Source organism: Oxyura jamaicensis, chromosome 1, assembly GCF_011077185.1.
Source record: "Oxyura jamaicensis isolate SHBP4307 breed ruddy duck chromosome 1, BPBGC_Ojam_1.0, whole genome shotgun sequence".
Lineage (NCBI taxonomy): Eukaryota > Metazoa > Chordata > Aves > Anseriformes > Anatidae > Oxyura > Oxyura jamaicensis.
In genome coordinates, this window is record NC_048893.1 from 64143811 (window position 1) to 64160850 (window position 17040).

General features: G+C 40.2%; 1 protein-coding gene across 37 annotated transcripts in view; it reads left to right on the plus strand.

Annotated features, from left to right (window-relative positions):
• CACNA1C (calcium voltage-gated channel subunit alpha1 C) overlaps positions 1–17040 on the plus strand; it is a 436365-nt gene that overhangs the window by 322795 nt on the left and 96530 nt on the right. For all 37 annotated transcript variants that reach the window (XM_035346227.1, XM_035345985.1, XM_035346220.1 and 34 more), the window contains 6 exons: positions 4290–4316; positions 6427–6587; positions 7395–7620; positions 13839–14046; positions 14850–14970; positions 16920–17034. In XM_035346227.1, coding sequence (XP_035202118.1) covers positions 4290–4316; positions 6427–6587; positions 7395–7620; positions 13839–14046; positions 14850–14970; positions 16920–17034 — 858 coding nt within the window. The remainder of the gene's footprint in view (positions 1–4289; positions 4317–6426; positions 6588–7394; positions 7621–13838; positions 14047–14849; positions 14971–16919; positions 17035–17040) is intronic.

Genomic DNA, 17040 nt, shown 5'->3' on the forward strand with positions numbered 1-17040 from the left:
AAAAAAAAAAAAAAAAAAAAAAAAAAAAAAAAAAAAAAAGACCTTTGTGGAAACTAATGTTCTGTGGAGCCACAGTAGAAAACTGAAGCATTTGAGCTCAAAGGGAAAGAGAGCTTAAAATGATCTGCTTTCACTGAAACAATAAGCCATTTGGCATTTTCACCTTGGCTGGGATTTCCATACATTTGGGGGACAGTTTGATTGTTTTTTCCACCAAAGAGGGTTAAAACAATAAAAGATGATAAAACAAAATGAACAGCCTACGCTGGCTTTTTAACTGAAAACATTATCCTTAAAATATTATGAGCAATGGAAGCTTTCCCTGGCAGCTGAACCATCACTGATTTTTCACTTGGTACTTTTCTGGTAAAATAATTCCGATGCAGCTCTTGCCATAATCTACATAGGAGCCAATGGTAAAGGTTGAAAGAGACAGTTTACTTGCAGGTTTGCTACAGTTGCTGTTTTTGACCTAAATGAGAGGATAGCCTCCTTTGAGGACCAAAGTCCCAAGCACAGCAGGAGCAGAAAAGTCTGCCAAAAGCTCTGAAACCAGTGCTGACTTCAGCAGGAAACACACAGGATCAACTTTTGTGTATCAGCCTTAGCTACTGTTCTCCAATTTATTTATAAGTATGGCATTTTTGATATTTACAACCAGCTCTACATATGTGTCTAAAGGACAATAGCATGCCCTTGTTGGGGAGCAATTTCTTCCTGCATCAGGTGCTGTGACAGGCTTTACCTGTGACTTGCCACAGGGAGAGCTAGATTATTCACTAAATTCTGAAGTGCTGGCTTATTTTCCCAGTCTGTTTCCCAGCCTGAGAAAGCCTGATAAATATCAAACCAGCTCAATTTTAAGACAGAGAGATCCAGTTTTCTTAAGGATGTTCTGCAGATTCTTATTGCTGCTGGCTAACCACCATTTCTCTTAAAACCAGCATCACTTGTTCAGGTCAGCATGTTCTTCAGTGCTTGTGCAAAAAGGGCAAGCAGAAGGATCTCAGTCCACATCAGAGCTCAAGTTCTCCAGGGCCAGTCTTCTGTTCTGTTTTGCTAGAGCTTTTAATAAACAATCAAAAATTAGAAAGGATCAATGTATCTCCCTGCAGTATTAATTGCGTTGTACAGTGGAGAGCAGGTGGAAGGATGGAGGCCCATTGTTTCAGTGTGAATTGCAGAGAAGTAGCTGAGGGTAAAATTTAGCCCTAAGATTTTATTAGGGTGAGAGATTATTAGGTATGCAGCATGCGTTCCTGAAAATCATTCCTTTGAAAGAATGAATTGAGAATTCCTGATTCTATGTCACTATATGCTCTTGTCCTAGGAATGTGGGGGCAGGGGGGAAGGACCCCAGGGTGGGCATCCTCTCTTCAGGGATTCCAGCATCCTGACGAGAAGCAATGAAATAGCCTTCCATCAGCATGAAGACAGAAAGGGAAGATGGCTTTCCAAAGATCTGTTTTGTTGCTTTATCTCTCAGAATATGGGCTATCTCACTACATTTAAATTATGCTGATTATCCTGAGCTTATGCTTATAAAATCTTTAAATTTCACTGTCTTATCTGTATGTGGTATATAACCAGGTAAGGCTGAAGAGTTTTTTAGAGAATTAAAGATGCCTAGTTAAATGATAAAAATCTGATTTCTGTGTTTGCCTTTCTAAAACATAATCCAAGTTATGTGGTCTCTATGACATAAACACTCAGTAGTGATCTGCAGTAATTTTCTTATAGACTCCAATATCGTGATTTAAAAAAATAATAAATAAATGAAGCATTCCAGAGCAGGACACAAGTGGGGAAGCTCTCTTTCTTCCAAATACATAAAGCATCCTGAAAATCAGGGGTGCAAGAGATCCCTGTTTAAACCCATAGCAGAGAATCTGGTCCACTGAATCCCTGGCTAGTGCTAGTTTGGAGTGTCACAAAGAGGCCATGTCAAGGACCCTAATTCAGATTATTTGACTGTCTGAAAAATGCTCTAAGAACATTTTTGTATACTATGTAGTTAACACTGGTTCTGAAAGACAAAGGCTTCTTGGATCACAGGGGTCACTTGAAAAATATGTTTCAGAGTAGGGCATAATGTTGTCAAAACCAGTTATTGTACAATTCGTGTTTCCAGAATTCAATTTTGCTCTTGGATTCTGCCTCTAAATATAAATCTCTTCCTCCTCCCTTGTTCTGTTCTATATATACAGCACACCCACATGTGATAGAGCCTTCTGCTGTAGCAGTAAGGCACTTGGGGGGAGGGCAGTGGTTTGTAGCTAACCTGTTGGAGCACTGAATGCACTTGGCTGCTGCTCGTAATGCTCCAAAGATAATTGTCACATGCGTGATGAGTACTACACCTGCCACATCTCTTTTTGCCTCAATAAATAAAAGATTCCTAAAATGCAACACAGCAGAGCTCCCTTACTGGGAAACCATCAGCTAGAGAGGTCATCAGAGGACTTCACACTTCCTGTCCTTCCTTCACCTTACACTGAACAAATCCCCCATGACATCTCTCTTGCTCTCTTCCCCCCCCCCCCCAACCCACTTCTTCCTGTGAAAGTCTTCGCCATCTCATTTTCAGTGTCAAGCTTTCTCTGTCATTGCATTTTTTTTTCTTCATTTTCTTTCTCCTAGCCTTGTCTGATCCTTCTTTCCTGTTCTTTGTAAATCCGATCCATTAGTCAGTAGGTAGGGCTTATTAAGCAAGCCTTCTCAGTGTGATGTTCAGATAGTATTAACATTAAGGATATGCTCTGTGGATGACTAGTGAAGCACCTTTAATAAAGTTCCATCACCTCGGCAGTATAATTTCTTGCAGTATAATTACCTCTGCATTCTGTGCAGCCAGGGCATTTCTTCTTCTCTTTTGAAAGAGTTCTTGCACATGTCTGTAACCATGTTGCTGCCTATGTGTGGCCCAGACAAACCTTTGAAACAGCAATTCAGTGCAAAGGCTTTCTTTTTTTTTTTTTCTTTTTTCTTTTTTTCTTGGATTATCTGTTGTTGAAATGTTTCTATCACTAAAATGTCTTCCACATAAGGAAACTGGCCCATCATGGACTACACATCAGTGACTGATGTCCTCAAAGAGGGACCTGACCAGTTTTAAGACTGCTACAGAAAGTAGTGTTGGATGCTTTGAGAATTACTTTCTCCTATGTCAGCTAACAGTGAATCCATTTTTAAGCCAGTACAGGAAGACCTTTGCTGGCTGTTGTCAACAAGTAATCACTTTCTTATCATAGAGGGAACCTTAAGAAATGCTTTCACTCAGCAGAAATATCTTATTCATAGTCACTCTCCAGATTTTCATTTCTTTTGTTATTGGTAGTGGATTTTGCAGCTTCTTAAATCAACTCTGAGTAATGTCATTGCATACACATACCTTTATTTCTGTCTGTGCACCAATGTGTACATACCAGAAGACATTTCAGGGACTTACAGGACACGTGTTAAGCAGAGCAAGACACATGCTTGGGAACTGGGATCTGTCCCTAGTTTTGCCTGTGACTTCTTGTGTAAGGCTAATGAGATTATTTAGGTGAATGAACCTGAGTGAATGTAATTAAATATTTAAACACATGTCTAGCGGGAACATGGCCCAATTTTCAGGAATGCTTGTTACCCCAAATTTCATTGATAGCAACAGAATTGCTGATTGTTCAGTCGTATTTAATTTCAAGACACTTTACGTAGATAATAAAGACAAATAAATATGATCATTGGTATGTAAATATGAAGATATCCACCATATACTGTTTTTCCTTCAATTGCTGGGAAAAAAAAAAAAAAATGAAAGCATTATTTTCCCCATGGTTTCATAATGTGCTTATATATCCTGAAGTGACAGGTGATGTGTGAAAGCAACAAGTCTGTTTGTATAAAGTCATACATATTTTAATATAAGAAAAAAAAATGGTGGTGAAAAGGAAAAAAGAGAGTTATACTTGAAAAATAAATTTGGTAGCAGATATACAATACCCCTAGCATTAGGCCAGCTTTTTACCCAAGAGAAAGGATATGTCACTAATATCTGCAAGTGGTAGAATCCCATCATGGCATGACTCCTTCTTCATGACTCCCACCAAACAAGATTTAGATATCAGAGTATCCTAGCCCTGCCCAGTGCCTATATTGCTTCACAGGGGATTCAACAGGAAAACAGCATGAATTTAAAAAAAATAATAATTGAGCTTAACTTTGCTTCTTTCTGTCACTATCTCATAAAAGTCTAGGAGGTACAAGACAGCTTCAGAAATTTAATGGCAATTTTTATCTTTCAGGCATCGGATCTCCAAATCTAAGTTTAGGTAAGTAAAACTGCTTTTTGTTTTCTTCCTTTCCACTGGTTTTGCTCCTTACCTTGTGAAGCGTTTATTCCTGCATCTGTTGGACACAATCTTGATTCTAGGACATGCTGCCAAACTTGGTAGATATTAGTCAATCATCTACCAAATATCAACATGCTTTTTCTAAATTTCGTACTGAAATAAAGTGCAGGGACTGCTTGGAATATTTTCACTCAGAAGTACCTATCTGATTGCTATCTACACATTTTGACCTATGAAATATAAAAACAGAAGGAAAAAAAAAAAAAAAAAAAAAAAGTTCAACCACATAATTATACCACACCCATCAACATCAACCCTGTCAGTTCAAGGTTCTGTTTTCTACACTTTGTTCCAGTACTCTACTCTGCTTGATTGTAAATCTTTCAACTGATGAAGTTTGCATCTTCGGGTTATTTGTGAAGTGTTCCCTTTTATCATGAGGCACAGTCTTGTGATGGTGATATTTCCTTCTCTGTTGACTTAAAGTTCTTAACAAGGTGAAGTAGTCCTCAGGTGGTCATTTGTGGGTGTTCATTGGGAGGGCTGACTGAATACATGTAACTTGATTGTTGATGTCCAGTCCCCTTCTACATCTTCAGTAGGAGCAGCTGCCCTCCTCACTCTGAATTCAGAGTCAATTTTATTTAAAAAAAAAAAAAATGTAAATAAACTTTCACAGTAACTGGGACAAGAAAATAACCCTGTCCTTCAGCTTAATTAAATAATAAACAGTAAGGTCAATTCAGGAATCCACATATGTGTAAATATTGCCCATCTGCATCCCTGTGCAGAGCATTACAAACATGATCACATTTGTACAATCCATGGTTTTAAAGTATAAAGTGTAAGCCCAAGAAAACACTTGTATCACCACATGGTGATGTGCATGCACACTAGTGCACAAGTACACACAAGAGTGGGGGATTGCTGCTGATTTAAGGCCAATGTATATGCATATGTGTTGTGACTTTTGAAAGCTGGAAGATCGTTTCTTGTGTCCAATTCACTGCAAAACACACAACCTTGATTAAATGATTGAGCTACATAGACTAGATGCCCTTACAAATTACATAACTAAAACAGCTTGGATTTAGTTACCTGTTAAACTGTTGCAAAGTTCTTGGCCAGTGTGCAACGTTCACATTGCCTGGCTTTAGTTTATCTAGTTGCTGAACCCTGACATGAAGCACGGCCAGAGCTTATCTCTGGAAATGATATGTAAGAGAAGACTACCAAGAAAAGTTCTCTCCTCCTTTGTCCTGTAATGTTGTATATGTGTGCATCTCTGTAGAGCACGCACACACACCCCCCTATGTATATACCGTCTATATAAAAACTATTAGATTTATTATACAGTGGCAAATGTTGCCTGGAAACTGGTTGCTATGCAAGTTAAATTCTGAAGAGTAGGAGGTGTGTAATTAGCTTTAAATATCTTCTGTGGTTAGTAATTACCCTCAGAAATCAGTGACATAAGAGGATGTGTTCATGGAAGGCAAACTTTAAAAGGTTTGTTGATTAACAAATGGTATCCTTAGTTCCAGGCATGAAGGTGAGATGTTGAGGTCCCCTAAGTTTTTCTGATCAGAGTTAGCTCTAGGATTAGGCTAGGTCCTGAACCTTGCAGAGTGTTGAAAACCTTCCACAGAACTTATTTGATCCCACCTCTCCAAGGCCTTGATCCAGAGGTCCATGGTATATAGTGGACATCTTTTCATGAAATATTCTGAGTTCAGGCCACAAGCATAAAGTACAGAAAGAATAAAGATTTCAGTGGGAACTGGGCTAAAAGACCTCGGGATAGCCACAATGGATGTCTTAATCAGATTAAGACATTGCTTGAAGAGGTTTCTTCACCATCAAATGTTGCAAATTGGCTTAGGACTAACTTTATTCCTAGAGCTAAAGAAAGCATGATCACTACTGTTGACTCAGATGATAAGGAGAGAATATTTCTCAGGGTGAACTCCAAAATCATTCTCTACCAGTTTTGGACAATGAATCAAGACTAGAGTCTCCCTTTACAGAGCTTTGCAGTAGCCTAAGGTTCCCTATCTGAAAAACACTCTTTCTTTTCTAACTTTTCAAGTCGCTACTGGCGCCGGTGGAATCGATTCTGCAGAAGAAAGTGCCGTGCTGCTGTCAAGTCCAATGTTTTCTACTGGTTGGTGATCTTCCTCGTGTTTCTTAACACCCTTACTATTGCCTCTGAACACTACAACCAGCCTGACTGGCTCACTGAGGTTCAAGGTGAGGAGAGTCTTATGGTCCTGTTTATTATGGCCAGTGTCAAGAAAGGGGGCTGAGGGAGGAGCTGGTGTGTTGGGCCACACAATATAAAAGGAGCATACACAGCTGCAGATAGTCCTTTTTCTGAGGAGGACCTTAACCAATACAAGAAAATATCTGCCCACATTAGGAGAGGTTTCAGGGAAAACATAAATTTCTGGTTTCTAGCCAAAGCAGTTTTCTTCTTGGTGTAGATGAAATCAGGAGTTTATGCTGAATATATATCTGCAGCAACTGGATTTCCAATTTATGGATGGCTACTGGGAGCCACAAGTTCTTGAAAGTCTTCCCTGAAATGGTGTTTATGATAAATTCTAGCTAACAGGGAGGTGTGGAAGGAAGAGATATTTGTAAACTTCTTCACTCTGCAGAGCAGTTGAATCCTCACTGGAGGTGAGAGCAGCTGAAAGGCTTAATTAAGCAACAGCAGGTAGCACAGCAGCTCTTCTATTCCCACTCCCATCTGCAGATGACAACCACGATGAGAGTTTGAGCATGGGAAGGCATATCCCTGCCATGGAGGTTGTGTAATACATCACAGCTGTTTGTGCAATACATAAGAATTGCTGTAACCATCCTTGTAAAACATTTCTGTGAATGAGCTGCCCACACTTTTGAAGTTCATTCTTTGACCCAAGCTTAGAGAAGGTTGCTCTTTCAGGCTGATCCCAGAAGGGGATTCTTACAGGCGAGGGTCTATAGTTATAGTTATCTGTGATAATCCTTTGACTAAGTTTCTTCATTCTGTTTCTGTTTGTTTTTCATGAGACACTGCCAATAAGGTGCTGCTAGCTCTTTTCACGGCAGAGATGCTGCTGAAGATGTACAGCCTTGGTCTGCAGGCCTATTTTGTGTCCCTCTTCAACCGCTTTGACTGTTTCATCGTGTGTGGAGGAATCCTGGAAACAATTCTGGTTGAGACAAAGATCATGTCACCACTGGGCATTTCAGTGTTGAGATGTGTTCGGCTATTAAGAATATTTAAAATCACAAGGTACTTCTGTGCTTGTTTTGGAACATAAGAGGGATGCACATCATATATAGTTTCAAGTCACTCACATGATAGCCTTTTCCTTTTTTCTTTTTTTTTTTTTCCTTTTTTTTTTTTTTTTTTTACCATTAATTGGGTAGTGATAGTGCTAGGTTGATGGTCATCATCTGAAGACCAGGGCAGGATGGGGAAGGCTGAACAGACTTGGTGTCCATGATATGAGTGGTAAGGACTGGGGAGAAGTCTGGTATAGGGTTCTGGAGACACTTGATACCATGCAGATTAACTGGAATGTGGGACAATAACATGAGCTGAGTTTGTGCTCTTAAGTTCTGTGCAAAAGACAAAGTGAAAACAAACCAGCAGATAGCCTTGTGACCTTTTCTGTTGCTTTATGGTGACACTGAGGAGCCCATGCCAGCTCCAGTGGACGCAACAGTGGCCTAAGTGGGAGATAGCGTAAACACCAGCAGCAATAGGCAAAAAATGTTGCCAACCCTTTTCCTTCAGAGAGGTCCAGCAAGAAGAAGCAGCTCTACAAATAAGACAGACTTTTCCACACTCCAGACTCCCTTGTTTTTACTTTTCCTTCCTTCTCTCCCTCTGCATAAAGGCACAGTGATACCTATTAAATAGTCCCTTCTTCCTGCAGGCACATACCTCCAAAACACCAGTTTGGTATGGCAGGAGTTTTTTCAGCTTGAATGGAGGCCATAAGAAAGGTTAGCTCCTGACTTACACAGATTGGAGCTCTTGGAACAAGTCTGCCCGTGTGGTCACTCAAAGAAGCCCAGGACCTGCCTTTTCCCATGTGGGCACCAGTCAGCACCTTATGAAAAGCTTAACTGAGGTGGTGAAAGAGTGAGTTTTCTGCAGGCTCAGCTATGAAAATGTCCCTAGAATTGCTATAAACTCCCTCAAAGGAAATTTCTGACAAATTTGAGATAAAAAACACAGAACATGAGAAAAAACAAGACCAGAACTGGAAGACAGTCAAGATGGCAGAGCTGTGAGGCAGAAAAAACAACAGACTTGGACTCTTGCATCGTACATTTGCCTTTAAAGCTTCTCTGAGCCCTGAGTCTCTGGCAGGGTGGATTGTTTTCAGGGTCAGATGGCAGAGACAGAAAATCAGTTTACAATCTCAGAGAGAGTGGCCAAAGCAAGCTTGCAACTACTAAAAGAGGAAAAAAAAAAAAAAAAAAAAAAAAGGCCTATTTAGACATGTAGTAATAGGTGAGGAAAAATGTAAAAATGTTCCAGCTAACAAGAGTTTCCAGCAAAAGAAGCATCTTTGCCCTTTCAGAAATAGTGGGGATCTCTGGTCCAGGGACTGTTTTTCCTGGATCTTTGGGTCTAAAAGCTATCGTCACCAGGTCCCAGGCCTGGTTTCTGAGGGAACTAGTAGCTGTTTCAGGCATTGGGTAATCAGATACACCCAGGGCAACATACCAATAGCTATAAAAGCATAAGCTTCAACATAGCATCCTGGAGAGGTCATTGTTTTTACAAGACATTTCTCCACTCCTACACAAAATATATAATCTTGCTAGGAGAATTAGCTAGTAGAAAGGCAAATGCTGAGAGAATATAATTAATACTTTAGGAAGTTTGATCTATTAGAATACTCAAATATTCCTAAAGATTCTGGCAGAGATGTAATGTAGGAAACAGCCAGCAATAGGAGTAGTTATACTTACCTTCATTCTGTAGCAGATCTGAAATCCAGTTTTGCACAGAAGAAAATGTTACCTGGAATATGTCTTGTAATTTGTACAGGGGTCTATGTGTAAAGCATAGTCAGAGCTGAGGAATAACTTGCAATGAATAATGTATTAATTGGATTTTGCCTTCTTTCCTGTTCCTAAAATATTGGCAAGTAGGTTGCAGTAGTCTCAGATTTATCTGGTTTTTAATTATTCATAATTTTCTCCATGATTTTTTGCCTCCGTGGGTGAAGTTCACGCTCATGTGGAAGGCCTTTGCACAAGCCTCCAAAGCAGTACTTCAGGCCCACTCATGTCTGACTGCAGGAAAGAATATTCTGGCATTAAAGTGAAACTTATACTTTTGATGTTCTCCAGTAAAATATAATCTTTTCCATTATTCACTTAGCTTTAAATACAATGGCAATTTAGTGACATTGACATCATCAATACTAGTGGAAAACGCCACCTGCGTAGAATGATAATACAGAAAGATACAGTCCTGGAAAGGTGGGAAGAACAGGAGGGATGATAATGTAACGCTTTATGTCAAATGTATATTCAGGAGCAGTGATGTAGACATACAGTAGAAATGGAAATAGTGATCAGCAGCTGCATTAAACAGGAACAAAGCAGGGGAATTGGTGAGAGTGTGTCAGTAAGTAGCCTAATCTTTATATGTTTGTGTGAATTTTCCATGATAAACACCAAGCGCAAACAAATTCTGGGTGCTTTCAGATGATACACTTCCAGGAAGAGCCCAAATACAGCTCCCTAATATAAAAGAAACAAAGGCACCATCAGACGAACAAAACATAATTTTAGAAACCAAGTTTAGAATTTCAAGAGCAAACATTTCTTCCAAGATTATAAATACTCTTTGAATCATTGTCTTGTACATTAGAGAGGCAGTCAATATAATCTATGTTTTATTCTCCCTAATTTTTATAGAGCTGTGTGGAAAATTTTCCTTTACCAAGAGAACACAAATGATTTTCTCTTTATACATAGTACTTTACTGCTTTATAAATCCTTGTATTTAGTCCTTTATACTTTGAAGATAAATCAACTTGTTCACAACAGTACAATGAAAATTGATAATTTAAACCTAAATCCTGTCAGTAGATATATCACTGTTAACTGTAGGGAGCAGATATGGGGCACATTTTTATGTACCTGCTTTCAAAATGGTTTTATATTGGATGAACAGTGTGGGAAGCTTTCCCACAATGAGGCTGCCAGCTGTTGCTACTGTTTTAAGCCCTGCATCTGTGATTGCCAGTATCATAAAGCCACAGTGGAAAGCAATGAAGAGGAGCAGTAAGAGAATTAAAGACGGCATTAAGGTCTAATCCAGTTCTGCAATTGATTTCTATGTGAGATGTTGAACAATCCATTTAACATTTCTGCATCTTATTTCTCCATTTTGAAACAGGGATCATAATCATGTCCTGCTCACTGGGGTTTTGCAGTGCCTCATTCACTGGCATCTTGGGAGATGCTAGGAAACACATTCATTTCCCTATAGGTCTGGGGAAGTATCAGTGCTTTCTTTTTTTTTAACCTCCCATTGTATGCTGCCTGGTCCAAATTCTCCAATTCCACCCTGCAGTGCCATGAGATTTATTTTAACTGTTTGTTTTTTAGTTTTTGTTTGTTTGTTTGTTTTTGTTTTTGTTTTCTTTTTTTTCTTTGTAGTATATTAACCAAAGACAACAGAGTGGTCAGAGACTTTTTCTTTGTCTGGACTTCTACTATTCCTGACCTAAGAGCCTTGTGTTTCATTGAGAAACCCCAGATCTCACTTTGAGGGGGTGTTCAAGTTAGGTTTGCAACCGCCTGATGTTGCAGGTGGTAACCTCAGTTCAGGCTTCAAGAATGCTGAGATAAGACCATCATTATTTCCACATCCTAGTCAAGTCAAGCCTTCCTTATCTTCTCCTTTTTCCTTTTCCTCTCTTTTTTTCTTCCCCTTATTGTTTTGTTTACTTTTCTAATGGTGCTGTATTTCTAGGTAGCACTCAGAGCACAGATAAAACAGCACTAATCTTATCACCAGGTCATCTCTGTTAATTGCTATAAAGTTTGGGAGTTACATAAGAAACTGAATCTCAGGTATTGAGCCATTTGTAAGAAATGCAAAGCTGATAAAAGTCTGTGCAGTTGCGCTCTGAGATAGCAAGGCATTTAAGCTTTAAGTGAGTCACTGAGAGTATTCAGATGTGTAACAGCTTTACTGTGTGCCTCTTAAGGACATTGCTAGAAAGATCTAGAAAAATAAGTGTCCTGGCTGACATTGGACGGCTTGAAGATATTCTGGGCCCCATCCATTTCTGGTTTAAGAATGCTAAATTCAGTCCAGTTTCATCAGAATTTGTTTTCCCTTTTTCTGTGTCATTTTCCCTTCCTCGCCAAGTGTGAAGCTGTAAGCATAAACACAAACACAGTGAGCTGTTACATTGCACATTTAATACAGGCCTTTGGTGGCACTGAGCCCACAGCTTCCATGCCCTTACCTTTGTAGTTTTACATTTCTCATCTCCTTAATTGCAGTTGAACGTTAAAGCACTCTTGTTTTCTCTGAAGTGCTGAACCTGGGCTGGAAGGCAACTTCACGGTTCTCTCTGAAGTTCAGCTCTAGGAGATGAACTAGTTGCTGAACTTCAGAGGCCATTGCAGTGTTCCTTCTGCAGGTCAGATTGCTAACCTTTACAAAGTATTTGGGCCACTCAGACATTTCTGCAAGGGGACAAGGAAAACCTTCTTACACTAACATTATAAAAATACTAATTTAAGGGGGATTTTAAGAGACCTTCTCTCTACTGACTAAACTGCCCTCAGAAAAGACAGATCTATATGTAAGAACTATCAGGCTCCCTCCAGGGAGTGGGAGTGCTAGATATGTCTGCCATCCTTCTTAAGTAGAGCTTATTTGTCTAAGGAAAATATGTCTAAAAATTCAGGGTCTTTTAAGGACAGAAAGGTTCGTTGCTATGGGCTTTTGGAGAAGGAAGTAGAGGATATTGACCATGGTGGGATCTCGTATCATGGTAGTAGACCACAAGAGATCGTGCTGTAAGGAAGACTTAGGGATCACAAGGAAACATTACTGGCTTGTTGACCTCGTGCAAGCCACCAAAGCTTGCTAGTAATGTGCATTCAAAATCAGGTGACTGGGAGATGACTGCTAATCTTAAACCTAGTCTGAAAGCTCTGTCAGACTTAAAACTGCATACAATAAAAGTGTTCATGACCTACTAAGCTGCAGGGTGAGAGTGGTCAAGCAGATACAAGACTTACGTGGAAGTTGCTCCATGGATGATATGGTGGATTCTTCAGAAAAATTCCAGCATTTTTCCAACACATGGCTTCTGTGCTGCCTGGTGAAGAAAGCAAGCAAATAGAAATGTTGAAGTGGAGCGTGCTACTGGTGTCTCTTTTAACCCTTATGTGGGACCACAAGGGTGAGAAGATCATTTCCCTGTTGCATACATCGGCCTGATCTGGGCACAAGCCTTAATAAACTAAGCAGGTCTTAGCCATACTCTCTCTTTAATGGAAGCTGTTCCAAAGGCAGAAGTGTTAATTGTATGTCATTTGTGTTAGGTCAAAGATCATTTTTCCTTTTCTCAGGAGTTGGTCCGAGTGGGCTTCAACTTTGTCATATCCAATAAATTAATGCTAGTCCCAGAGAACAGACGAAACATCTCTTGGTTTTGGTCATTGTGATCAGCTGGTACCTTGGTGTCCTGGTGATCCTGGAAATGTCTTGGCCAGCTGTCTTTGAATCTAGCTCTAAGCCCTTCCAAAATGTTCTGCAGCCTACTGAGAAAGTATAAAGAGTTTGGTACCCAAAAAAGCAGTGACAGTGTGTTCTTCCAACAGCAAAAGAAACTAAGGTCCTTAGGGATGTGGAGTCTTCCTTTAAGGGTCCATGTAAAACAAACATTGCAGGATGTGAAGGACCTTTAGTATCTTCCTCATTCTCCTCAGTCCCAGAAAGCATAGCAACCTCTATTTGTGAGTGAGCCCAAGCGCATACTCACACCAGATTTTGGACAAGTTTGGATTTGCATCCAAACTGTTTCCCCATCTGCTCCTGCTAGTTATTACAGGCCATTCTCTGGAGTGAGGTATTCTGGCATGCCATAACATCTGTGAGTGTTGTAATGAGATTGGTTAGAATGTAACTCACTGAAGCAGCAAGAACTAATCACTGTATATTGATATAAGATTTGCAGAGACTTAGATGGAGAGTGCTGCAATAATCTTCTGGGTGTGCGTATGTGGTGGGGGTGGAGGGAATTGTGCATGTACATGTGTGGTAGTAAAATTACTCATTAGCTGTGGTAGGTCTCATTATCTTAGGGAAGCACATCAATGATTCACTGCTTAACAGGGTGTTTGGAAATGCCTGCTTATACACAGAAGGCAGCCTGAACCAATATCCTGTGCAGGCCATGAGCACCTGTCTTGGAGTGAAGAAATTTTAACTGCCTCTATTTTCTCTACCAGATATTGGAACTCCCTGAGCAACCTTGTGGCTTCACTCCTGAATTCCGTTCGCTCCATTGCTTCCCTGTTGCTGCTCCTCTTCCTCTTCATTATCATCTTCTCACTCCTGGGGATGCAGCTCTTTGGTGGCAAGTTTAACTTTGACGAAATGCAGACCAGGAGGAGTACATTTGACAACTTCCCCCAATCCCTCCTCACCGTGTTTCAGGTAGGAGCATAAGCAGTGCAGATGGGACCAAGACATTGTGCTTACACGGAGAGACACAGACGAGGTCCTGCACCATTCCTCTGCCACCTGGCAGTCCCTGAGACTGTACACCATGCTAATAGCTCCAGGAGCATGGCACCACTCTTAGCTGCCAACACAGGGATATTCGCTCCCAAAGTGGGGAAATAAGCTAAAGCCCATGTGTAGCAAGGCCACCAGGGCTTATCAGGGTCATACAAGAGAATGGCCATTGTCATGTCCCAGGGCATTGCCAGCATGCCAAAGCCCAACCCTTCAGCTCCCACAGTTCTGGGCAACAAATATCTGCTCACTGCACCAAAGAAGAAATCAAACAGCATTTAAGCTGACTGTGGTTTTGAGAGTGATCAGCCAAGAGCATCAGGATCATGATTCCACGTGCAAGGTGAAGGGAAGTGTCAGGCTGTGCTGAGTGCTGTCCTCAAAGCTGTAGTTTGTACAGCTTACCCAAAACAACAGACACGTGGGAGGGAAGTGCCTGGGAGAGGTGGGGAGACTTAAACAAAGATATCTTGGAGAGCCACTTGGCTTCAACCATCAGTCTTCAAGGGAGCATCTCTGTGTTTTTTTTTAACACTTTGGGTGCCCTTTCTACATTCTCTCTTTTTGTTTTTAATTTGTGGAATGGACACAGCCATAGTCTCCAAACATCCTGGGGGAGGGGGTTATCTCTAGGATAGTAGATATCTTTGTGTTAATGGGGTTTTCAAATTCTCTGTGTGGTCTAACACTGTGTCCCTTATTGGTGGGAATGTGTCATTTAGATCCTGACTGGGGAGGACTGGAATTCGGTGATGTATGATGGGATCATGGCTTATGGCGGCCCCTCTTTTCCAGGAATGTTGGTCTGTATTTACTTCATCATCCTCTTCATCTGTGGAAACTGTATCCTTTGATGCTACTCTTTTCTCCAAGTGGGGCTGAATTTAAAGTCACCCTTTACTACTTTGTTATATTAGAAAATAATGAATTTCATGCCTTACATCTTTACCTTTTCCCTAGCTCTGGATTTTGGCTTTGCACTATGAAATGTTAAACAAGTTTGATTAATTTTAGCTAGTGCTAAGTCTCAGGCATATAAACAGTTGTAAGAGCCAACTACGTGCCAGTTCTGTACGCAAGCATTAATTTAGTATCTCTACGTGTTTAGTGTTTAGTTATTTTTTATTCCCCTTAATTCACTCATAGGTCTTTCTTTCCTGCCTTCTTCATAAACTAATCTCTCTGTCTACCTGCGGTACTTACTATGTATTTTTGCTTTAATTGCCATTTCGTTAACGTATTCCATGTGTTTTATCCAAGCTGTATGTGGAATAAAAATATGTATAATCTACAATATGCTATATACAAGTGCTGTAATAGGAGTAACATATGTTTGACATAATAGACTTATGTGAGATCCTATATTAACTCATGTATAAACGAACAGGAATCATGTTCCATTTCACTTACCACAATCTGTGTGTTCTTCAAACAGAAAATTGTGTACTCTGTTGTCTAACAGCCTGAAATGATATTAAGTAACTTCAGTTCTCTCTGGCTTCAAGGTGAAGTGAGGGCATTGTACATAACCCAGAGGTACAAAGCACAATGCATGATTAGACTATGAGTTTCTTTTCATAGGAATTTGCATGTAACGTAGTGCTATGGTTCTGTTCCATATCTGCTTGCTCCTAATTTGTTCATGGTTAGATTCTGCTTCCCAAGCAAATAGCCCTCCTGTGTCAGAGGTGACACCTCTTTTTATACCGATTCTTCTATAAAGCCACCTTGTAGTCTCTGCCTAGCTCTTCTGGCCTCTGCTCATAATTCAGATTTCTCAAACCCTGTTATGTGACATTTTGGTTGACCTGCATGCCCTCTCTTCAAAGTGCGATGGTGCAATTCCACTTATCTGAAGGTCAAGGGAGACAGTCTGCCTGACAGCTTAAAAAAGCTACAGTTTGGATCTCCTTATGAACTACAAGGGAAAATGTGAGCCAGCTTCACATGCTGGCTGACTGTAGCCATTAGACCTTGGAGCTCAGTGGAGCTCAGTGGCTATATTTCAAAGTTAAGCCTTAAACTGGAGGTTACTTAGAAATTATCATGGTGTAATAAGACCCACTCTCAAGAAATTTATAAATGAATCTGGTGTTCAGATTTGTAACATTACACCTGAACGATGACTGGCATGACAAGAGAGCAGTTGATTCCTTACCCTTCAGCTTCATGTGTTTGGCTGGTTTATAATGTGGCTCCCATACATGGGCTCTCTGCTAAGAGATGGCAGATTTGTCAGGTCAACACTTTAATACTCAACCCCAATGAATTTCTTTTGGTCCCCCTCAGAAATGCTATCCTAACTGTCCTTAAAACCTACCAATGTCTGTGGGCAATGAGGTTGTTCAACTCAAATATGTAAACCAAAATTGGAAAACTCAGGTGCCCAATGGTATGAGGCTCTTGAATATGCATGCTTTAATAAAAATTACCTCAGCCTTCAAAGATGGAAAGTATCTAGAGCTCCTCAGATCCTCAGTGGGATTTGTTGCACAAAACAGGGCTCTTTGGGGAAATCAAAAACTGAAAAGTGCTTAAGTCTGGACTTGGATCTTTTCTATCAGTCATTCTGTTGTAAAATTTTGGAAACCCCACATAGTGTGTTAGACATTTGGTTGGAAGGTGTAGGTTTGTGCATGCTCAATATGTGCACTCTGAACATTTGTGTGAATTGAAAATTTGGAAAAGTGAAGAGATCTGATGACAAGTTGCTAAAAAAAATCAATTAAGACACCTTTGGTATAATGTTGTTCTGCAGTTTTCAAAGCCTGTTTTCTTTAAGTAGCACACAGATATCCTGCTGAATGTATTTTTGGCTATTGCTGTGGACAACCTTGCTGATGCTGAGAGTTTAACATCTGCACAGAAAGAGGAGGAAGAAGAAAAAGAAAGGAAAAAATTAGCTAGGTAAAT